General features: G+C 38.4%; 1 protein-coding gene and 1 non-coding gene across 2 annotated transcripts; both read left to right on the top strand.

The window, feature by feature from the left end:
- Positions 1-544: 544 nt before the first annotated feature.
- LOC120635910 (uncharacterized protein DDB_G0284459-like) lies at positions 545-19,375 on the top strand. Its single transcript, XM_039907122.1, has 12 exons — positions 545-619; positions 6,256-6,435; positions 8,114-8,266; positions 8,586-8,735; positions 10,049-10,084; positions 11,533-11,565; positions 12,438-12,608; positions 13,878-13,943; positions 14,799-14,872; positions 17,226-17,384; positions 18,799-18,929; positions 19,188-19,375. Exons 2-12 carry the CDS (start codon positions 6,259-6,261, stop codon positions 19,373-19,375), a joined length of 1,338 nt encoding a protein of 445 aa, XP_039763056.1. The 5' UTR covers positions 545-619; positions 6,256-6,258.
- Positions 10,862-10,943, top strand: Trnas-aga. Its single transcript has one exon. It is a non-coding gene; the product is annotated as a tRNA-Ser (tRNA).
- Positions 19,376-22,902: the final 3,527 nt, after the last annotated feature.

Here is a 22,902-nt window from a genome sequence, read left to right as displayed (position 1 = left end):
GTTATTATAATATATAGCAGAGTATAAACTATTTGTACGTATCAAACAGATTCTTTGTGGTTTTAATATTTCCTTTATTTATACTTTATTACATAGATATTGACAACTTTTATTTTTGCTATAAACATAAAATTATGTAATTGCTTGCATTTTTTTCCGACCGACACGCTTGCTTGATTATAAAAAAAAACTTTTTTCCAATATATAAGTCAATCTATCAAAATATATATGTCTGGCATCGCATAAAACACAAATTGAATGATGAAAAAATATCAACCAGTGCAATACTTCGCAGAAGATTAGCAGGAACTAGACATCCTCCACAAGGAAAAAGCCCAATTTTCGCAGCCACTACGGGACACTTTTTTTATTTCCGATCGTATCAGAATCGTATCTCTATTTTATAGGTGTATCATAAATGATAGATGAATTCACTGAATCGAAATTTGTCGTCTCTTCGTCAAGAAGCCGATTCTTCGATTAATCGATCTCAGGGCCCTCATCCCTATTTTGTGATTTATCTTATGTTAGAAATTTAGTTTGCAAAATGGCAACATTGTTTATGGCGTCTAAGCGGCAACTTGTTCTATGTTTGTGATAATTTACTTTAGTTAATGAGGTTTTTGGCAGGTGGGTTAGTTTTATAGTTGTCAAAAAAATTGAATTTGTTGATTTATTGAAAAAAATGTTGCGTTTCACCGCTTAAAAACTTGTAATATTTCAATGTGGTTCGGCGGGAAACTTCGTACATAGCGGACGCGGTTTTTTCAAATTTTTCTTTGATTTTATTGTAAACTCGTCTTGAAAAGGATTTGGTGTTGTTTATATTGAACTGTAACTTGTCCTGTCAATTTGTGCACACGTGTTAGTGAGATTCCGGTGTAATTTCGGTGTTTTATGTGAATTTACACAGCAGCAGAAATAGTTGTCATTGGTGATATTCGCATAAATCTAACCGTATTTGGTGTTGGTTAAATATTTATTATGTGTCTGTAGTTATAGTGTTTCCAGTAAAATGGATCTAGATACACCTCCTGAGCCGCCCGACCCGGGGGCATCAGCCTCGTCTCGCAAACGACAAGGAGAGGATACCAACGTATATGCGGCCAAAAAAACTATAACTGATCCTACTCAGGTAAACCCATCTGTTCAAAGCCTTTACATACATCCTTCCTTCACCGAAGGCGCCAAGTCATACTCTGACGATGATAATGGGCCTTTTATCGTCCAAGTCTCACGGGAAGTGGAGGACCCATCCTCTGGAGCGTCATTACGGGCTATAAATTTCGGTCAATTCTTGCACAAACACAAAATTGGTTCAATTATCCACGACGGCGTCAAAAATATAGGCCGCAACAAAATTACTGTAGAGTTTACTTCTGCCCAAGCTGCCAACAACTTTCTGGTTAGTCCAGTTTTGAAGTTATGCAAATATAGAGCTATAATTCCCACATACAACATAACCAGAATGGGGCTGGTGAAAGGAGTTCCCGTGGACTGGTCGATGGACGAGCTTGTTGATTCGCTAGAGCTCCCGCCTGGCTGTGGTGAGGTTCTGAAATCAAGGCGACTGAACAGAAAATCTGTCACAGAGGGTGTCATCACTTGGGTGCCTACCCAATCTGTTGTCCTAACCTTCAGGGGGCAAATGCTTCCTGCTAAGGTATATTCATACCACACCTCACTGCCAGTTGAAACATATAAACTTCCAACAATACAGTGCCAGAACTGCTGCCGTTTTGGCCACATTAAAACAATCTGCAGATCTAAGCCCAGATGCTACAGATGTGCTCAGCCCCATACAGGTGACTCATGTTTGGTCATCAAGGAATTATCTACATGTTTACACTGCTCTGGTAGTCATTTTGCTACTGATAAAGACTGCCCAGAATTCTCCAGGCAGCAATCTATTAAAATGGTCATGTCTCAGAATAATAAATCTTACATTGAAGCATCATCTCAGTTTCCTCCTGTCCGCAGGTCCTATGCTGAGATAACAAAAGAAATGTTTACTCCTACTAATGTAACTTCCACCAAAACCTCCTACCGGCAAACAGTTTTCCGCTCTCCTCGTCCCCGAGCTCCTCTAGCAAAGGGCTACGATAAAAAAGCTGTTCAGACTATTGTCGGTGATTACTCCTCATCCCTTCCTAATGGATGCGCTCTCAACAACAATGTTGAGAACCCTCCCTCCCAAGGTAAAATGCTTGAGTTTATCTCCGAATTTCTACTTAGTATTGTCGCTCCATGTAGTGAAATTCCCTTACCGCCCAACGTTGCCAAAAACTTAAGCCAACTTTTTAAACTACTCCAAAATGGGCCCAATAACCCTGCTACAGTGGAACTGTAAAAGTTTACGTCCCAAGAAACATGAGTTAATCTCTCTGATTAACCTTCATAATCCCACCATTCTTGCCATCTCGGAGACATGGTTGAGGCCTGGTTCACGATTACGGGTGCCGGGCTTCTCCTGTTTGAGGGATGACAGGAGTGATGGGTATGCAGGCAGTGCTGTATTTCTACGGCACTCCCTCCCCTACACCCAAATCGCTCTTCCTTCCCACAGTCAACAGATCAATGCTGTTGCTGTCCGTACCCTAGACATATCTTTTGTATCTCTGTATATTCCTCATCCCTCATCTTCTATTATTCCCGAATTACAAGCAATCTTGTCGTCCCTTCCCAGCCCTATCATAGCCATGGGTGATTTTAACACCCACCACACGATGTGGGGGTGCCATGCTAGTGACGGGTTTTCTCCATTGCTGATTGATTTACTTGATGATGTCAGTCTTTGCATCCTCAATGACGGTTCTCCTACTCGAAGGGTATACCCCAATCAGAACCCTAAATCAGCGGTTGATCTCACCCTATGTTCGGCTAACCTAGCATCGCACCTGACTTGGAACGTGCTATAGTCAACCTGTGGCAGTGATCATTTTCCTATAATTGTTACATTAAATAATAAATCCTTACCTACCCCTAACTATGATCCCCTTTTAAAGTATAAACTTAAAAAAGCAAATTGGGAAGATTATGCCCTATCCGTTGATTGCATTGTAGACACTCTGCCCGATTTGGAAAGTGATGGAAACATTCTGGTATGCTATGATCTCTTTTTAAAATCTCTTATATCTTCGGCCGATTCCCATATTCCAAAAAAACACAGTGTGAAAAATCCGCTGCTTTCCTCTCCTTGGTGGGATGATGAATGCAGCGATTTATTTGGTAAAAGATCTGCTGCAGAAGAATTATACTCAGCCTGCATGACTCAGGATAACTTTAATAGTTACCAAAAACTAGATGCTAAAATTAAAAGATTAGTCTTCAAAAAGAAAAGAGCAAGTTGGACGCAGTTCTGTGAATCGCTTAGCCCTCGTTCACCCTCCACCATTGTGTAGGAAAATATGAGGAGATTCCGTCGCTCCCTGAGCCACGTTGATCCTTCCTCAAATAATCCTTCTGACTGGCTTAACAACTTTGCAGACAAATTAGCTCCACCTTATGTTCCCTATGTGGACTCATTTCTAACTACTACGCCAGCTCCAGCTACGGATGAAATGGATGCCCCCTTTTCCTTTTCTGAGCTTCAAATTGCTCTCAATGGTCTAAAAGATACAGCCCCAGGGGAAGATGGCGTTCCATATTATTTCCTGGCTAACTTAAATGACAAAGCTAAAATTTATTACCTTAAAATAATCAATAAATGTTTGGAAACTGGTTCTATCCCAAACTCCTGGAAATCTCAAATTGTTATTCCTATCCTTAAACCTTATAAAAATCCCCTTAATTCAAATTCATATAGACCCATAGCTTTGTCATCTACTTTAGCTAAAGTTACAGAACATCTCCTTAAAAACCGACTGGAATGGTTAATGGAAAGTAGAAATATTCTCCCCTCCTCCCAATTTGGGTTTCGGAAGGGTATGAGTACAACAGACAGTCTCAGTGTATTAACAACAGATATTAGATTAGCCTTTACAAAAGGAGAGTACCTTGTGGGTGCTTTTCTTGATATTGCTTCTGCATATGATAATGTCCTACTTCCGGTGCTCAGGCAGAAACTACTTAAGCTGAGTGTTCCCTCGAAGATGGTTCATTTCATATGTAATCTGCTGTTTTGCAGATATGTTCTGGTAAAGCATCAGAATAATTCTCTTCCCCCCAGATTAATCTGGAAAGGCCTCCCTCAAGGCTCTGTTCTCAGTCCTCTGCTCTATAGCATATATACCCACGACCTCGAATTGTCTGTTTCTAGTTTTTGTACCATTTTACAATATGCTGATGATATTGTCCTCTATCACAGCTCAGGCAGTATAGAGGAAGTATCCTGTCGTATCAATTCTGCCTTGTATTATCTAGGCCAGTGGCTGTCTGACCATGGCTTGTCCCTATCAGTGGGCAAATGTCAGGCAGTGGTATTTACAAGGAAGAGATACCTCCCGAACCTCAACATCTCATTTGAAGGTCAAGCAATCAACCTTGCAGTTAAAGCTAAATTTTTAGGTGTTTATTTAGACACACGACTGAATGGAATTGCTCATTCTGAACACATTATCAAAAAATGTGAAAAAGGCATCAATGTACTACGAGCAATAGCGGGAGTTTGGTGGGGTGCTCACCCCTATACTTTAAAATTATTATATAATGCCTTAGTACGTAGCCACATGGATTACTGTATGTTTGTTTTAGAGCCTTTTAATAAATCAGCTGCTGAAAAGTTAAATAAAATTCAGTATAGATGCCTTAGAATTATTCTAGGTGCAATGAAATCCTCCTTTGCAGTTAATACCTGCTTTGCAGGTAGAATGCGTTGACCCTCCTCTATCCATCCGTCGACAATATCTATGTGACCGCTTTATCAGCAAGATGTTACAGCTGTCATCCCATCCTCTTTGGCACCGACTAAGCCAACTATCACACGCACCTTGCTCCCGTAACTCGTCTTCCTACTTGCTAGATAGTTTCCTAAAGTATACCAGCCTTCCTAATCCCCTGACATCTTTCACAATCAACCCACTATATTCAACCCCATTTAAAGCATTAATATACAACCCTTCCATCATCACAGATCTAGGTCTGAGTAAAGGATCCCCAGATACCAATATCAAACTACAAAAGCATATTAGTCAAAATTGGTCAAATCATCTTATTATATATACTGATGCTTCAAAGCTGTCTCCAGAAGGTTGTGTTGGTGCTGCATGTTGGGTTCCTGTTTACAGAATTGTTTTAAAATTTAAATGCCCTCCCGAGTCTTCTGTGTTTACCGGAGAGGCCATTGCTCTTTTGGAAGCAATCCTGTTTGCACTGTCCCATAACGTACAACAGACGGTTATTCTGACTGACTCTTTAAGCTGTTTAATGTCTATTAAAGAAAACCCCTTTCGCAGCAAATCACGATTTCCCATTATCTTAAAAATCCAGAAGGCTCTGCTCTCTTGCAATCAAAAAGGACTATTCATCTTACTGGTTTGGATTCCAAGCCACTCAGGTATTCCAGGAAACGAGACTGCTGACTCATGTGCCAAAACAGCTGTTGAGTCAGGTTCTCTAGATCATTTTAAAAATTCATCGCAGGACCTATGTACTCTTGCCAAAACATATATGGAAACAGCCTGGAAAATTTTTTGGAATGATTCCAAATTGGTTAAGGGTAAGTTTTACGCTACCATCCATCAAAACATACCAAGACAACCCTGGTTTTGTCACTCTCGGAGTACAAATCGCTGGACTTCATCCACAATTTCCCGATTGCGTCTTGGTCATGCTAGCACACCTGTACATCTGGCCAAACTCCGGATAAGGGACAACTCCATCTGTGAGTGTGGCTTGGATGAGGGCACTATAACTCATATTATTTTTAACTGTCCCAAACTTACCTATCCCCTCTATGACGTTCTTCCTCCCAAAGTCCCCCGTCCTTTGAGTGTTAAATGTTTTTTAATGTTTGTTTTCAGTCCTTATTGTAGATTTTTATATAAATATATAGTAAGTAATAAAATTAAAGTATAATGTACAAAAAATATCCGTGTTAGATATATATGCATGTGTTGTATGTGCTGCCTTAGGTTAAAGAGCTAACTAGCTAATAACAACTATTTCTTGGTACAAATTCAAAATTAACTTTTCATTAGTTTCACCGATCAATCTCCTTCGTGCCTTCTTCATCTACAAGACATTGGCGAAGTACCTTGTGCCCAGTTGGCACAGACAAAAGCCATAAACAAGAATTGAATTGAATTAGTTAATGAGAAAATGGATGGTTTCACCAATTCCAAAATAGAGAAACAGACGATATACGAGATATACCGAGCATGTCGGCTTTGCGGCGCGGGTGCTGGCTACAAAATGCCAATAATACAAAATGTCGTGGACTTGGATAGCAGGGAAGTGGAGTTGAAGCAAAAAGTCCGTGAGTGTGTTCAAATCGAGGTGATTATCACGTTTTTAACTAAATATTACCGGCTTAAGTGCTTCAAGACTTTTGAATAACATTACGTTTACAACTTGGTTCATAGCGAAAACTACCAAAGCAATATTTGTTTTGATACGCTGCGAGTGTCTTATTTTTAACCTCATCTCCTTGGTTTCCGAAAATCCACAGCGAGGATTACAGAGCAGTGTGTGGTGAAATAAGATTACTGGTTCCCGTTTTGTAATTACTTCAATAAAAATTCCAATAGGTTATAGGAGTAACATTGTGTTGGGGGTTCATCGTCATTATTATCAACTCATTATAGGACCACTGCAGGGCATCGGTCACTCAGTATGAGAAGGGCTTGCCAGTAGTCCAGTACGCCGGCCAAGTGCAGATCGGTATTCACACTCCCTCGATAACGTTACGAAAATATCTTAGGCATTTCGTCGCGATGTTTTCCTTCTTATATATACATCTAAAAATTACAGAATTAGAGAAGAAAATGAAATAATTAACACTAGACAATATCAAATTAAAATGCAATACAATTAAGATGGCATGTCATAAATATTAAGAAAATAAATACAATAAATAATGGTGATAGCAGGACTTCGACTTCACTTTCGAAGGGCCCAGCCTCAGCACGCACCTCTAACTTTTCTAACTTACGTGCGGTTTCAGTAAAAATATCACTTGATTCAACAGGAAACATAAATTGTGGGGAAACCTTCATACCTGAGAGTTAGCCATAATTTTTTCGAAAGTGTGCGTAGTCCACCAATCCGCACTGGGCCAGCGTGGTGGACTAGTCTGAACCCCTTCTCATTGTGGGAGGAGACCCGTGCCCTGTAGTGGGCTGGTAATGGGTTGATATGATGATGACTTTTCGCTTTATGTTTGTATATGTAAAACCACTTGGTGTTTCCAAAATGGGTTATTTAACTTCCTAGCAATTGTTTGCAAAACACTGTTGCTGGAGATTGCTGCTGTAGCACATCCTGCACATCAAAGATCTCCCTTCTTTATTATACCATAAAAGTCATTTACTTGAGCATGCAAACCTCTGTGATGCACTGCACCAGCCTAGCAGGTTAACAAATATGTTATAGAAACTTTACAGTAATATAAGTACAATTAAATGTACTACGACAATGCACACATCTGGACCTAAAGTGAGCATATTTTGTGTTATAAATACTAAGGTGAGTAAATATGATATACACCCAGGCATTGAAAAACTTTCATGTTCATCACACAAACATTTTCCAGTTGTGGGAATCGTACCCACAACCATGGACTCAGAAAGCAGGGTGTGCACTTTTCCAACTGCCGTCAATATGTACAATATAACACTTTTATTAAATTCATAATCTGTGTTATTTATGGCCGGTTAACAGGTTTGATTGATGTGCCCCTGCTTATAAAACTGTAACATAAACCTTATAAAATATTAACCCACATTACCTATATTTGTGTTCTTGTTGTTGTAGCTATAGCTAACAAAGGAAAAGTCTCCAAAATGTTATAAAAGTAATACAAAGCGCAGCCGAACCAACACTACACTGTTTTTTCTACTACTCGGACACTGGCAGAATTACTGTGGTCAAACCCACAGTACAAAGAGCCATAAAAATAGAAGAAGAAGGGAGGTATTCAAAAGTGACAGTAGAATTTTTTTTTTCATCGTTTCAGGTGCATCAAGATGACAAAATGCCCCCGCTAATATGCGAGCTGTGCGTGGACAAGGTCAATGACTTCTACAAGTTTCTGGAGATGTGCCGACAAACTAACAAACGGACTAGGCTCCGTCTCGGCTTTCCACCTCAGACATTGCCTAGAGGAGCGGTAAGATTTTTTTTAATTATAATCCATATTTCAAATTCAAATATTCTTAATTCACAGGTGCATGGTGTCAACAGTTATAAATATTATAGATATATATAATAGAAGAAGGATTATCATTTCGATAATATCTTAAAAAGAAACCCATGCTTCTTTATTAAATATTTTTTTTTTCTTATTTTCACTATTATTCATTTATTATTAGAATTTTTTTCCCAAAAAAAACGTGTCTTTTAGTTTTTTTTTATCTATTATATATATTTATTTACTTATTGCAGTCAAGGGCTCACTTTCTATTTAAACTTTATCCTTCACTTTCCAGCCTGATGCAGGTGACTGCATATTAGGAGTTACTGAGCCAATCTTCGTAGATAACGAGGACTCCAATGAGCCTATTCTGAGGTCCAAAAGTAAATCTGTAAAGAGTGTCAAAGTCAAGAAGGAACCAGAGAGCCGAGAATCCCGAAATAAGGTACTATTTTGGAAGCCCGATTGGTGCAACGGGCAGCGACCCTGCTTTCTAACTCCAAGGCTGTGGGTGCGATTGCCCACAACTAGAAAGTGTTTTTGCGAAATCCATTCTCTGGGTGTTTATATAAAACGTGTAATTTAAAACCGAAATAGTACTTCAGAGACTTTAGAGGTACATTATTTACTGCCTAAACAGACTTATATGTGAAACCGAAATGTAAATAGGTTTTGAGTAAACCATTGCCATCGTTTTTACTGGTAGAAATCAGATACAGCCTGAACATCACATGTATAAGTAATATCAAGTGACTCCTGACACTTTCTTAGTTACGCGTCGCGTAGCGTGGGTACAATGCCCCTTTCGGTCGATTATCTTCAATAGGGTTGTCACTTAAAATGCTTTGATGAAAAAAAATATAGTGATTGTTTATCGACCACAACATAACAACAATGTTAAACGTCTCCTCCTGCCTGATGCTCTGTTCCCGTGCCCATTCATTTTTATATTTATTGTATAGTAATAATTGATGGACCGAGTGAAGGGGCAACAAGGCAACATTAATCAGGGCGTTCAAGGTGAAACTTCAGCTTTGCGACTTGTGGAAGGTGCCTCTACGGAATCTCGTAGCAGTTAACGCAGCGTTTGTAGACGCCCGAAGAAGTGGATGGATGACATCAACCGAGTCGCTAGAAGCCTCTGGCCCAAGCGGCACAAGACCATTGTTCCTGGAACTGTCTACAAAAGACCTATGTCCAGATTATACCGAGATGAAGCCGGCAAGAAACTCAGCAGTTGCTCTTTTCCAACATCAACTATTTCCAACATTAACATAACTATATCAGGAAGTCCTAGGTTCAAATCCGTGTAGCAATTTTGGGAATTTATTATTTCTGAAATTTCCCTGGTCTGATCTGGTGGGAGGGCCGTGGCTGGTTATCACCCTAGCGACAAAGACAAACTAACATACTCCCTAACAGGTTAGCCCGCTACCATCTTAGACTGCATCATCACTACCAGATTGCTGTCAAGGGCTAACCTGTAGTGGAAAGAAAAAAAACAAAGTTCGTTGGCAGCTTTGTCGATGCTCCTAGACTATCTCCCATGAGGCATGCATTAAAATTGGTTGGCGATGATGATAAGCGCCGTGCACGTATATGCGCGAAAGCATTACCTACCCAAATTTTTTATGTTACTCGTATAGTAGGAGGAATCTTCAGTTTTATGTCATATTCCTGCTTTATGCGTATGCGTTATGCGATATTAAGTTCTTTTTTTTTATTGTATGATATTTCTATTTTCATGTTTTGCGGAAGAAGGATGGAAAAGAGCATAAGAGTGAGAAGGAAAAGGTGAGCGATTTTTTATATTTACACATTAGTCATTATGCGAAAGAAAGAAAGAGAAAGGGTTTATTTAAAAACCACATAGACTTTATAAATTTAAAATGCATATAAAAATTTTCGGAACCGACAGGATTTGAACCTGCGACTTTCGGGCAATCGCGGCCTGAGCGCTTTCACCAATTAAGCTACGCCTCTCCTACCATCGATGCCGAAATTAGTATATGCCTTTCACATCAGTCTTATAGCGACTGTAGCGTCATCTAGTAGGAAACGTTGCAGTTTCGATCTACTTTTTCAAAGGTCCATATTACAATGAGACACGTTTGAAACAAGAGATGACACATTGCTTTTTTTTTTTTTTTACCAATGTAGGTAAAAACACTAATAAAAATTATAAAAACCACATAGACATTACCAGACGGCCGCTTGGCGCAGTGGACAGCAACCCTGCTTTCTGAGTCGAAAGGCCGTGGGTTCGATTCCCACTACTGGAAAATGTTTGTGTGATGAACAGGAATTTTGTACAGTGCCTGGGTGTTTTTATGTATTTTATAGGTATTTATGAATATTATTCATTAAAAAAAAAATTCATCAGCTATCTCAGTACCCATAACACAAGCTACGCTTACTTTGGGGCTAGATGGCGATGTGTGTATTGTCGTAGTATATTTATTTATTTTTACTACAAAAAGGAAACGTAGATTAATAATTGCGTGTGTGGTCCCAAAATGGTATACACTCAGCATTTACTACACCTGTGTTATTTCAAGCTTCCACCAAGAAGCAGTCGTGGCCGAGCGGTTAAGGCGTCTGACTAGAAATCAGATTCCCTCTGGGAGCGTAGGTTCGAATCCTACCGACTGCGTTTGTTTTTCAATTTATTCTGTAACGGGAAAAAAATTTAATAAAGTATACTACACAACTAGCATGGGGCAGGAGACAATTATCTCTCCGGGGAAAGGATTAAAACATTATCTTCTCCCACAGCTTTATCAACTCTCAGAGCATTGGAAATAATATCCAAATAATATATGTCTAATAATAAACGGGGGTAAACTTGTCCTATAACAAATAAAAAAAAAAAAACATAAGTCGCATCCCTTCTCCTTTTTTTTAAGTCGGTTAGAATGTATGTTACGGACACGGTGCACTTTTTTTTTACTCCCAGGTTTTTTTTTTTGTATTACACTACAAGTTAAACCGTGACTGCAATTTCACCTGGTGTTAAGTGATGATGCGGTCTAAGATAGTAGCGGGCTAACCTGTTAGGGAGTATGGTAGTGACCAATCGGTGGACCGACCAAATAGTGACAAATCGGCCCAATCGGTCTCTACACGACATCGCACCGGAACACTAAATCGCTTAGCGCGTCTTTGTAGGTCCCTGGTTTTCCCACTTCCTGGATTTTTACATCATTAACAATGACACTGTTTCTTTTTATGCGCTCTGGAAGGAGAGAGATGAACGTAGGAGTGAAAGAGACAAGGTTAGTAGTTAAATGAAATACACTTATGCCAGTTTTGACTAAACCTAGGAATCGTCTAAATTGAATGCCCAATGATTAAGGCGATGCCTATCCCTACTAATATTATAAATGTGAATGTAAGTTTGTTTGTTACGCTTTCACGCAAAAACTACTAAACCAATCCTCATGAAACTTTGTACACATATTCTTGGAAGTGTTAGAAGTAATATAGGATACTTTTTATCCCGACTTTTAGCTCGGTTCCTTTGGGAGAGGGGATGAAGTGTTTTACGATTTTACCCCACAACTCCGACAAATTATAACCGATTTAAATAATTATTTTTGTACTATAGAGTTTATAATGTGTTTAATTTTGCCCAAACTTTCTGCACATCTGATGAATGTGGTTGGAGATAGAGGACAAAACTCCTCAGCGGACAGCAGCAAACCCCTCATTTAAGGCTTAGCGATACTGAATACTTTAATTTTTTTTAGAACTACAACTAAATTGAATGCCACATCAAAAAACAAAATCAAACGCAGACGAAGTCGCGGGCAACAGCTAGTACTATATATAAGTAGATTTTAATACATAATTTACAAGCAATAATAAAGAAGCTACTTCAAATGCCATCACTCAAAGACAGGTAGTAGTCCTTCACACAACTCTTTAATTTCGGAAGGGAATTACTTACAAGGATTTCAGCAGGCGGATTGTTCCAGAGCATAATTGTCTTAAAGGTGAAAGAAATACCGAAGAACTTCGTTCGTCGTAGAAATAAGTTAGATCAATTCATACTGATAAACTGATTTTATGTTGTTTTAAATGAGTCGGGAGTTCTCATTCGCAAGTGTACTTCGGAAATTATCTGGTGTAACTGTTTCTTTTACAGTTCCTGCATAGTAGAGTTATAAAGAAGGAGGGTGGTCATGACAGCATAGAGCCCCGGACCCTTCGCCGCAGGGCCGCGAGTCCGCCTTCCAGCCCACCAGACAGTCCCGCGCGTTTGCTGAGAGGCACAAAGCGACATCACGATGATGACGTTTCACTTAGCAGCATACAGGTTTGTTAAATACAAAAACTCAGTTTGGGACCTACGATGATACAGACAAACATACACTTTTGTTATAATTTCACTACAAGTTAAACCTTGACTGCAATCTAACGCACTAATTCGCTTCACACGCTCGCACGTACGCACGCACGCACGCACGCACGCACGCACGCACGCACGCACGCACGCGCGCACTTCCATTGTAAGAAATCCGGAGGTATCTTTGCATCTCATACAAGATTGAGGTGATATTCATGACATAGTAGTTCGATACACCTCAATCTTTTGGCTGTGAATCAAATATAATTCTAATTATTTCTTGAAAATCATTAATTAATTAAATAAGAATTATTTGCATATGCGTTCAAATGCTAATAAATTTAGGTTAATATCTTGAACATATGAAGTTATAGTCAAAAGTTTCATTATTATTTACCCACGTTATAAAACTACTGTAACACTTATTTTTATCCCAGTAGCCTTAGTACAATATTTGCTCGCTTCCAATCGAGGAGGTTTTCGAGTGCGGAAATACTTAAAAATCAGAGTAAAATGGATCTTATTAGCATTGCATTGAAGCTCAAATTTAAAAATTTGCGTACAATACTTTAGCTCGAGCTTTGACAGAACGTTTGTTAAATAAAAATCAGAAGTACAGGATTTGCGACTCTAAAACGAGTGGCATTAGGTCCATTTTACTTTGACGCTGCAGAGTTTAATACTCAAAAACGACCCATCGTTTCATCACATACACCGGCCCAATACAGAAGGTATCCTCCTACAATGAGAAGGCGTTAAGGCCGTCGTCCACCACGCTGGACTCCACGCTCCATTGAGGACATTATGTAGAACTCTGAGGCATGCAGGATCCCTCACGATGTTTCCCTTCACCATTGAAGCATGTGATATTTGAATTACTTAAAACGCACATTTGGGTGATCGCCCAAATCCCCCAAAAGTGAAGTCGAGCACCTACCCAATGCGCTATCACCGCTTTGCTCCTCATTTGCGAGCAGGCAAATATTGTACTAAGGCTGCAGGAAAGAAAAGAGTTCCGACGGGATTCGTAAAAAAACCGTAACAAACGCGGACGAAAACCGCGGGCGGCAACTAGTTGATAACAATTCACAATTCAAAAATTAATTTATTTCAAGTAGGCCTAGGTTTTATAAGCACTTTCGAAACGTCAAGTCAGTCTGTTTGTTGTGACTCTTTCTCAGTCTCTTTTCCAACACACTGTCATTAAAATTGTTTTTTTTTTCATTTTTCTTTTTACAGAAATCTAAAAGATCCGATGAAACAACTCCCAGGTCCCTATTGAAGCGAGACAGAGAATCTGTTAAGGTAATTTTTTTATTTACTATTGGTCCAGTCCAGTCCAGTCCAGTCCAGTCCAGTCCAGTCCAGTCCAGTCCAGTCCAGTCCAGCCCATTCCAGTCCAGTCCAGTCCAGTCCAGTCTTAGTACAAGAGTAACTCGCGCAAACGATGATTCGTTTTCGAGTTTGGAATAACTTGAACATGGGAGTAAAATGGATCTTACGTGGTACAGTCCACGGGTGTGAAGTGACACTTGCGCGGGGCGTTTTCAATGTTCTTGGGACACAATGCACTGCTTGCCTCCCTCATTGCTGAATGAGGGTTCTGTATGTTTCCAATTCTGTGGTGTATTGTATTTAAGCTTTAATTTGCCTAAAATTCGTTACCTCGGATTTATTATAGAACGTTTGTAAAACAAAAATCTAAAGTACAGGATTTGCGACTCTAAAGCGAGTGGCATTAGGTCCATTTTTCTTTGACGATGAAAAGATTGATATGCGAAAACGACTACGATTGCGAGGGTACAAATCTTTTGATAATGGTTTTGCCGAGTGGCGCAGTTGGTAGCGACCCTGCTTTCTGAGTCCAAGGCCGTGGGTTTGATTCCCACAACTGGAAAATGTTTGTGTGATGAACATGAATGTTTTTCAGTGTCTGGGTGTTTATCTTTATATTATAAGTATTTATGTATATTTTTCATAAAAATATTCATCAGTTATCTTAGTACCCATAACACAAGCTACGCTTACTTTGGGGCTAGATGGCGATGTGTGCGTTGCCGTAGTATATATATTTATTTATTTAATGGTACTGTAATGAGCCGGTTATCGGTTCATATGATGATGAAGATCTGATTGATGGTGTCCATTTATTTGTTACAGTCCGTAGACTCAACAAAAGTGACAAGGTCGCGCGAGAAAGAAAACGAGAAATTGTTCAACAGCAAGAAAGTCAAGTGAGCTGCCATATTTCTTTTACCCTTATTTATTTATTTAGTACGATGAATTTTTTAATGACAAGTTTGCTTGGAAGCATCCGGCTCCGCTTTCAGCTCTCACAAGATAGAAAGATGAATGTTAAAATGCAAAATGTAAATTGTTGATGTTGGAAAAGAGCAACTGCTGAGTTTCTTGCCAGCTTCTTCTCGGTAGAATCTGCCTTCCGAACCGGTGATAGAATCACTACAAACAGACAGACTTGACGTTTCAAAAGCGCTTATATTAGGCCTACTTGAAATAAATGAATTTTGAATTTGAAATTTGAAAAATTTACAATTAACCCACAAAGGACAGGACGTGCACAAAGACAACTTATCTCTAAATAAATTTCTTCAAGACATCCTCTAATGTGAGCAAAAAATGAAAAGCTGAGTAGGTACTTAAAGAAACTACTGATACGAATAGAATACATAGATACAATGCATACTATATGTATGAAATACAGAATGAAAAATATACTAATAAACCAACAGAGAGAGATAGCCGGTGGTAGAGTCACTACAAACATACATACTTGCCGTTTCAAAAGTGCTTATAAAGTAGGCCTACTTTATATAAATGTTTTTTTTTAAATTTTGAATTATACAACGTGTAACCGAATTGCGAAATACCGTTGAAGGGTGCATAAGTATATCTCATAAGGAATCACCCTGTAATAATATTAAATCAAAAGAAGCACTGTTATTTTTCCATACAATCGAATTCAAAACATTCTTGTGACAACCCTAGTAAAGTCCGACACGCGCATAGTATCTACGCTCAGTGGCGTGCATAGAGGGTATGCACAGGGTATGCAGATGATATAAAATGAAGAAAATCTCCGATAAGAGTTATAAAGTACTTAAGGATAGGCATTGTAAGAGTTATAAAAACCCTACTCTTAAGTATTTATCGCTCCTACTGGGGATTTTCTTCATTTTATATCATCTGCATACCCTGTGCATACCCTGTGTGCACGCCACTGTCTACGCTACGCGACGCGTACCTTCTAAAGTGACATGTGTCTCTCCATTTTATTTTTTCATGTGATGTCAGGGCTGTTTCTGATTTCTTTCAGTAAAAACTATGGCAGCGGTTTACTCAAAAACAACTAACTTGATTGAATTTCCTTAGGCGTCAAGTTGTAAGTTCTACAACATGATTCCTAAGTAAATTCTAGACCTACCGATGCATAATTTTAAAAATGTGTAAAAACACATCTAATACAGCGAGGTTACTACACATGTAATGAATTTCCTATTGAAATCAAATTAAATAAATAAAAACAATTTGCTTTAATCGAAGCATGTCCAAAATTAAATGACCGAATTTATGATATAACAACATGCTGATACTGTCAACACTGACCCGACGGCCGATTGGCGCAGTTTGCAGCGACCCTGCTTTCTGAGTCCATGGCCGTGGGTTCGATTCCCACAACTGGAAAATGTTTGTGTGATGAGCATGAATGTTTTTCAGTGTCTGGTTGTTTTCAGTGTCCATCTGAAATTTTTATTTGTCAATTTGTCCCCATTATCAAAATGATCCGCAATTTATTGAATCTATTAGTTACAAAAAATTTGATAAATGATGAACGGCTCAACCGATTTTGTGCAAACTTCACACAAACCATCTATTTAATAGTCCGAACAAAGCCTAAACATTTATTTAGATTGGAGGGGCGTGTAAATAACTCCTCCAGGGGGAATTGTATTCGGAAGACAAATTTGAATATGGCGGAGTGATGACGAACGCAATAGAAAGATTCCCAAGTATTTATCTATACAAATTACACACGATTCACGAGTCACCTTATTTACTCGTTCTCAGGGGTGATCTTTCTTCAGAGCGAATCAGTCTCACAGCACTAACACCTTCAAAGATTGTCGCGGCGCGGGGTTGTTCTCCTTAATTAGAGAGGGCAGCAATATCGTCTTGCTCAGAGCGGAGTTCAAAGACAACTGAATCACCTAAAACGGCGATGCGTAGACGCATAGATCACGGGCATAGTGATGACCCGTAATTAGCGAAAATGAGTCTTATAAAGTACGCAGTAAGCGTTTACGTGTAAATTGCATACAAACAAAATACGAGGGAAACTCGCTGTAACATAGATTTTTATATTTATAGATTAGCATTCGACACTACTTCTCTTTATAAACTATGCAACTATAAGGGATACAAAGTTTTTGCTTCACGTATTCATATACAGATAATATTCATAAAAATTTTCGTCAGCTTTCTTAGTAACCGTAGCGCAAGCTACGCTTACTTTGGGGCTAGATGGCGTTGTCTCTATTGTCGTAGTATATTTATTTACTTAATTAACAGGATCGTGATAAACAAGATGAGCTTATTGCCCAAACCGCCGAGCCCCAAACCCCAACCGAAACCGTCGCCACACAGTATGCTAAAGTGTAAGGTGTGCAAAAGTACCTTCGATAACAGCAGGTCGCTCAGCAATCACATGAAGTCGCATCCACACAGCAAGTGAGTATACCTTGACCTGCCGAGGTCACACCCCATATGCTTTGATATATAGTGAGTATTCATTGACCTGCAACCTTTGTCTGTGGCTGTAGCTGTGGCTGCGGCTGTGAGGTCACAGTGTGATTTGTCTTGTGGTGTCAGATCACATGGGGTCACACTGTGACCTCATAGCCACAGCCACAGCCACAGACCAAGGTGGCAGGTCAATGAATACTCACTATATATCAAAGCATATGAAGTTGCATCCAATCCTTTAGTGAGTATATGTTGACCTATGTGAGTATTGGGTGTCCTAAGAAGTGGTGACAGACCAGTGGGTAGGACTTCGACTTCACTTTCTTGGGAGCGAGTTCGAATCCCAGCACCTTTAACTTTTCTGAGTTATGTGGGTTTTAAGTAATTAAATTATCACTTGCTTCAACGGCGAAGGATAACATCCTGCGGAAACCTGCACGTGCAACCTGCACTGAGGGTTCTACATAACGTTCTCAGAGGTGTGTGGAGTCCACCAATCCGCACTGGACCAGCGTGGTGGGCTACGGGCCCTAACCCCTCTCACTGTGGGAGGAGACCCGTGCCCTGTAGTAGGCCGGTAATGTGTTTATGTGATGACTTGCTTTTGCCCTCGGCTTCGTCCACGTTCAATTCAATTTTAGATTTAGTAAGTTTATCTACCATGGTTATTTAACAAAAAATGTCTTGCTGCTAAAAGACAAATATGGACGTAAATAAATTACTTAAAAAATCAGAAATTTTCATATAAATTTTCATGCCCTATGGAATTTTCTAAAATTTGCGAAAAAAGTATTTCATTATTTTTTAATCAAAAACCTAAAATCAAAGTTTCATTGATGTAACTTGAAAAATAAATCGATAAATGATTTTATACAAACTTTCATCCCCCATTTAACCCTCTTAGGGTTGGAATTTTCGAAAATCCTTTCTTAACGGATGCCTATGTTGTAATAACTATCTGTGTGCAAAATTTCTGCCGATCCGTCAAGTGGTTAGAGCTGTGCGTTGATAGATCAGTCAGTCAGTCAGTCAGTCACTTATGCCTTTTATATATATATATAGATGAATATGATGATAGGGTGTATTCAATTTGGTTTTTAACTGGAATACCAACTGAATTCCTACCTTATGTAGAAAAAGACGGCTGACTGGCGCAGTGGGCAGCGACCCTGCTCTCTGAGTCCAAGGCCGTGGGTTCGATTCCCACAACTGGTAGCGACTGTATATTATAAGTATTTATGTATATTATTCATATAAATATTCATCAGTCATCTTAGTACCCATAACACAAGCTACGCTTACTTTGGGGCTAGACGCCGATGTGTGCGTTGTCGTAGTATATATATATATATTTATTTATTTAACTAGGAAAAATAAGTTTATTATCGTTTTTTTACAGGCCAGTCGAACGTAAAGCCTCCCCGCCACCGCCGCCCAGAAAGGAATTAAAAAAAATCGAATGCAAGCAATGCAAACGGGAGTTCAACGCCAGGAGCCTTATGAAAATTCACAGGTGCAATGCAAATGCTGGTGAGTTCATAGAAGCTTCTACAAGGTCAGCACTTGACTATAAATCTAATGAATGAATTTATTTCAGGCTACAAAAGTCCATGTTTTAGTAATCTATATATATAAAAGAGAAATTGTGTGGGTATGTTCCGTATAGGCTCCGAAACGGCTGGACCGATTTCAATGAACATTTCAGGGAATCTCCGGATTGACCTGGCGAGTAATCCTGTAAAGTTTGGTGACGACGAGATAAAGTTGTTAAAGATGATCATACTACAGATATCGGTGATGCAGAAAAAGATAGTAAAGACGAGACAGCGGAAGCAAATAATGATAAAACTCGCGTAAACGGACAGTCTGACTTAACAGAAGCGTTCAGTATGGACGATTTAGAGAATGTGAGTGATACCGAAATAGAAGACAGTAGGTTAATGGCAGCCCTGGATAAACAAATAGATGAAAATTAAACGAATTAATGTGATGTACAAAATTATATCGAACACAGTTTCCGCGACAGTGAAATCTACATTAACGAAAGTGCTTTTATTATCTACGTTCAAAAAAACATTAAAAATTGTGGATTAATAGTGTGAATTCGATGGGATATTGCAGTATTTATAGTAATAGAAACCCATCAATGCCTTAACACATATAACTGAAGCGAATGAAAAAATTACGCAATGACAACCAAAACATCGGCTGATCATATTTAAGCTCAATAGGATCACAGATGGCTAAGGCAAAATGGTCATAAGTCATATAGAAACAAGTTAATACCATGTCGCCGCCCGCGGCTTTGCCTAAGTTTGACAATTCTATAAACCATTAGCATCTTATATTGAATCCTTAAGAGCCATTGTGTCAGTATGAAATATGTACAAATTTGAACCTTAAGATAATGTAAATAAGTTGTATTTCACTCTGACCACGGATCTATTGAGTTGAAATGTTAATTGCACTATAATAGCTTGAAAATTCCTATTTCCAAGACCTGTTACTTAATGGTTAAAGTACATAATTGCATGCATAGCGAGTTGTAATGTTGTGCTGAAATCCATTATCAATATGTTGTAATGTTATTTTAATTAGGGAACATCCCGCTTCTGAAGAAAATTGTGTTCATTCTTATATAGCTATCTCGCTCGATTTGAATGCGCGCTGTCCCTTTCGCCAGAGCCTGTTATCCAGAAATCAGATTGGATTAGATTTTATTGTATGTGAAGTGTGAAAAAGATTATAAAATACAGGGGTAATGCTTTATTTGTTTTGGGCGCCCCTAAACCTTTTGCTGCACTCCGGATTTGAGATGCAAAACCCTCGCGAGATGACCTCCCTCTCACTAGAGCCCTTTATACGCTATGCACGTTTAAACCATGGAGTACATATTTTACTGATGCCGGGTGTGAAAGAAGAGTATGGGCACCTCTAAACCTCTCGATATGCTATATCCGGATTTTAGATGCAAAACATTCGCTGCTCTAGGATGTTTTTTTAAAAATATATACGCTCAGGATTTATCCCGGCGCCCATAAAACAAGGCATTACCGTTGTGTTGAATTATACGCTATAATGTATTTTATGATTAAAGAGTTTATTAGAAAGGTTTTGTTTGAAAAACCTGTTTAAAACGCTGTGCGTAGTAATCTTATCGAAATTGTCGGTTTATATAAAACGTTTTTTAAAATATTTTATGTCATACACACATCTTATACACATATGTTATGGGCACTAAGATGAAAAATTGTTTTGAACAATAAACATAAATACTTATAATATAAAAATAAACACCCAGACACTGAAACACATTCATGTTTATCACAAATTCCAGTTGTGGGAATCGAACTCACAGACTTGCACTCAGAAAGCAAGGTCGCCCACTGCGCCAATCGGCCTTCAAAATAATACAACGTGTAACGGAATTAAGAAATACTGTTGAAGGTTGCATGAGTATATTTCATAAGAAATCACCCTGTAAAAGTATTAATTCATAAAAAAGCATATTTTTTTTTCTATACAAAAAAAAAATCGAAACATTCTAAATGTTAACTTATTGAACATAAAAGACCGATACGTGCATAGTACCTATTCTACGCGATGCGTACCTAATAAAGTGTCACTAGATACTTGATTTGAATTTTGTATGTGATGTTAGGACTGTATTAGATTTCTTTCAGTAAAAACTGGTTTTGCTTAATTTTTGTCGCAAGCCTGAGCTAGCCCTGCTGTCTATGCTAGAAACATTACGCGCTTGGAGTCATACATTACTGTTTTCCACAACAGTGTACACTAGTTGTTTCAGAGCGTAAGAGGCAATGTAGTTTAAAAAATCAAAATAAATAATCATAAAAAAATATTCTAAAACAATACACACATCGCCATCTAGCCCCAAAGTAAGCGTAGCTTGCGTTATGGGTACTAAGATGACTGATGAATATTTTTATGAATAATATACATAAATACTTATAATATACAGATAAACACCCAGACACTGAAAAACATTCATGTTCATCACACAAACATTTTCCAGTTGTGGAAATCGAACCCTCGTTTTTCTAATATAAAATTCCAATTGGTGTACTCAGAGTAACGTACGCGGCGACAAATTTCTAGTTGGTTTTCATTAAGATTTCTATATTATAACAATCTGTTGTGAATGAAGTCTGACAGTGATTGTAATCAAATTTGAGTTTTAAAACAAAGTTGATAAGTTACATTATACTATACCTTTCGGTTATTGTTACTCTCAGCGTTTTAAATAGTTTTACCATATATATATATATATATATATATACACGGTGACTTTTTTTCGTCTTACAATATTGACCCAGCTAATGCGTCCATTGTCTACTATTCATTGGCAAGAAATAATAAACATTTTAATTCTAGTTTGGTGTATAAGAAGCATTCTATATCGAGTGTTAGCGGCGCGTTGTCGTGCCATGCAGTAGAAATAAAATCCACAATTCACACAAGGCAGCAGTAAAACTTTTGGAAAGTGTGAATTCGGGAATTTATAATTTCTGAATTTTAGCTGGTCTGGTCTGGTAGGAGGTTGGGCCGTGGCTAGTTACCACCCTACTGACAAAGACGTGCCGTTAAGCGATTTAGTGTTCCCGTGCGATGTCGCGTAGATATCAATTAGGTTGCTTGCTTTCTAACAGGTTAGCCTGCTACCATCTTAGACTGCATAATCACTTACCACCGGGTGAGATTGCAATCAAGGGCTAACTTGTAGTGGAATTAAATATATATATACATATTAGGGTGGCGCCAAAAACAGACTAATTTTTTTTTTAGTCTCACGTCAAAAAATATCGGTTTTCGATTTTGTCTGTTTTCGACGGTGGCTGTCCTTTGGAGACAGCTCAAAAAAAATTATTAAAAGGTCGCGGTTTTTTTCTTGTTACGGTATATTTTTATAGACCAAAAAAAAAATTAATTCCTGAAGGTTTCAATTAAAAATTCAAATTTTAAAAGGTCGCTCAGATTTTTTTTTAATTTGCTAGTTCGTTACTTTGTATTTTGTATAGCGACCTTTTAATATTCAAATTAAAATTCCGTACATTTTTTCCTTTTATTTAATGAAGTTAACTACTAATATTATAAATGTGAAAATGTGGATGTTTGTTACTCAATCACGCAAAAAATGCTGAACGGATTTGGATGAAATTTGGCATGCGTGGAGCCTTTGTCACAGAAATTCAGAAATTATGAATTCCCGAATTGCCCCGGCCGGAAATTAAAGGGAGGCCGTCTATCTCGCCGACTAAATCCTTTACATTTATGTGTTTGTTTCTTTAACGTAACGAATCGCAGCGATTCAAAAAAAGTTTCCATAAAAAAAAAATTGTACTTAATTTGATCAGCGGCTTCTGAATTTCTTAATACTGTAATAATATTTATTTCTTATCACTAGTCAGTGTAAAGTAAACTTTAATTATTTTGAATATTGCTCAGAATTACTGTAGATTGGATAGATTAAAAAGGGCATTGA

Source organism: Pararge aegeria, chromosome W (genome assembly GCF_905163445.1).
Source record: "Pararge aegeria chromosome W, ilParAegt1.1, whole genome shotgun sequence".
In the NCBI taxonomy this organism is placed as follows: domain Eukaryota; kingdom Metazoa; phylum Arthropoda; class Insecta; order Lepidoptera; family Nymphalidae; genus Pararge; species Pararge aegeria.
The sequence above is the reverse complement of the archived record's forward strand: the minus strand, read 5'-3'. Positions and strand labels throughout refer to the sequence as shown.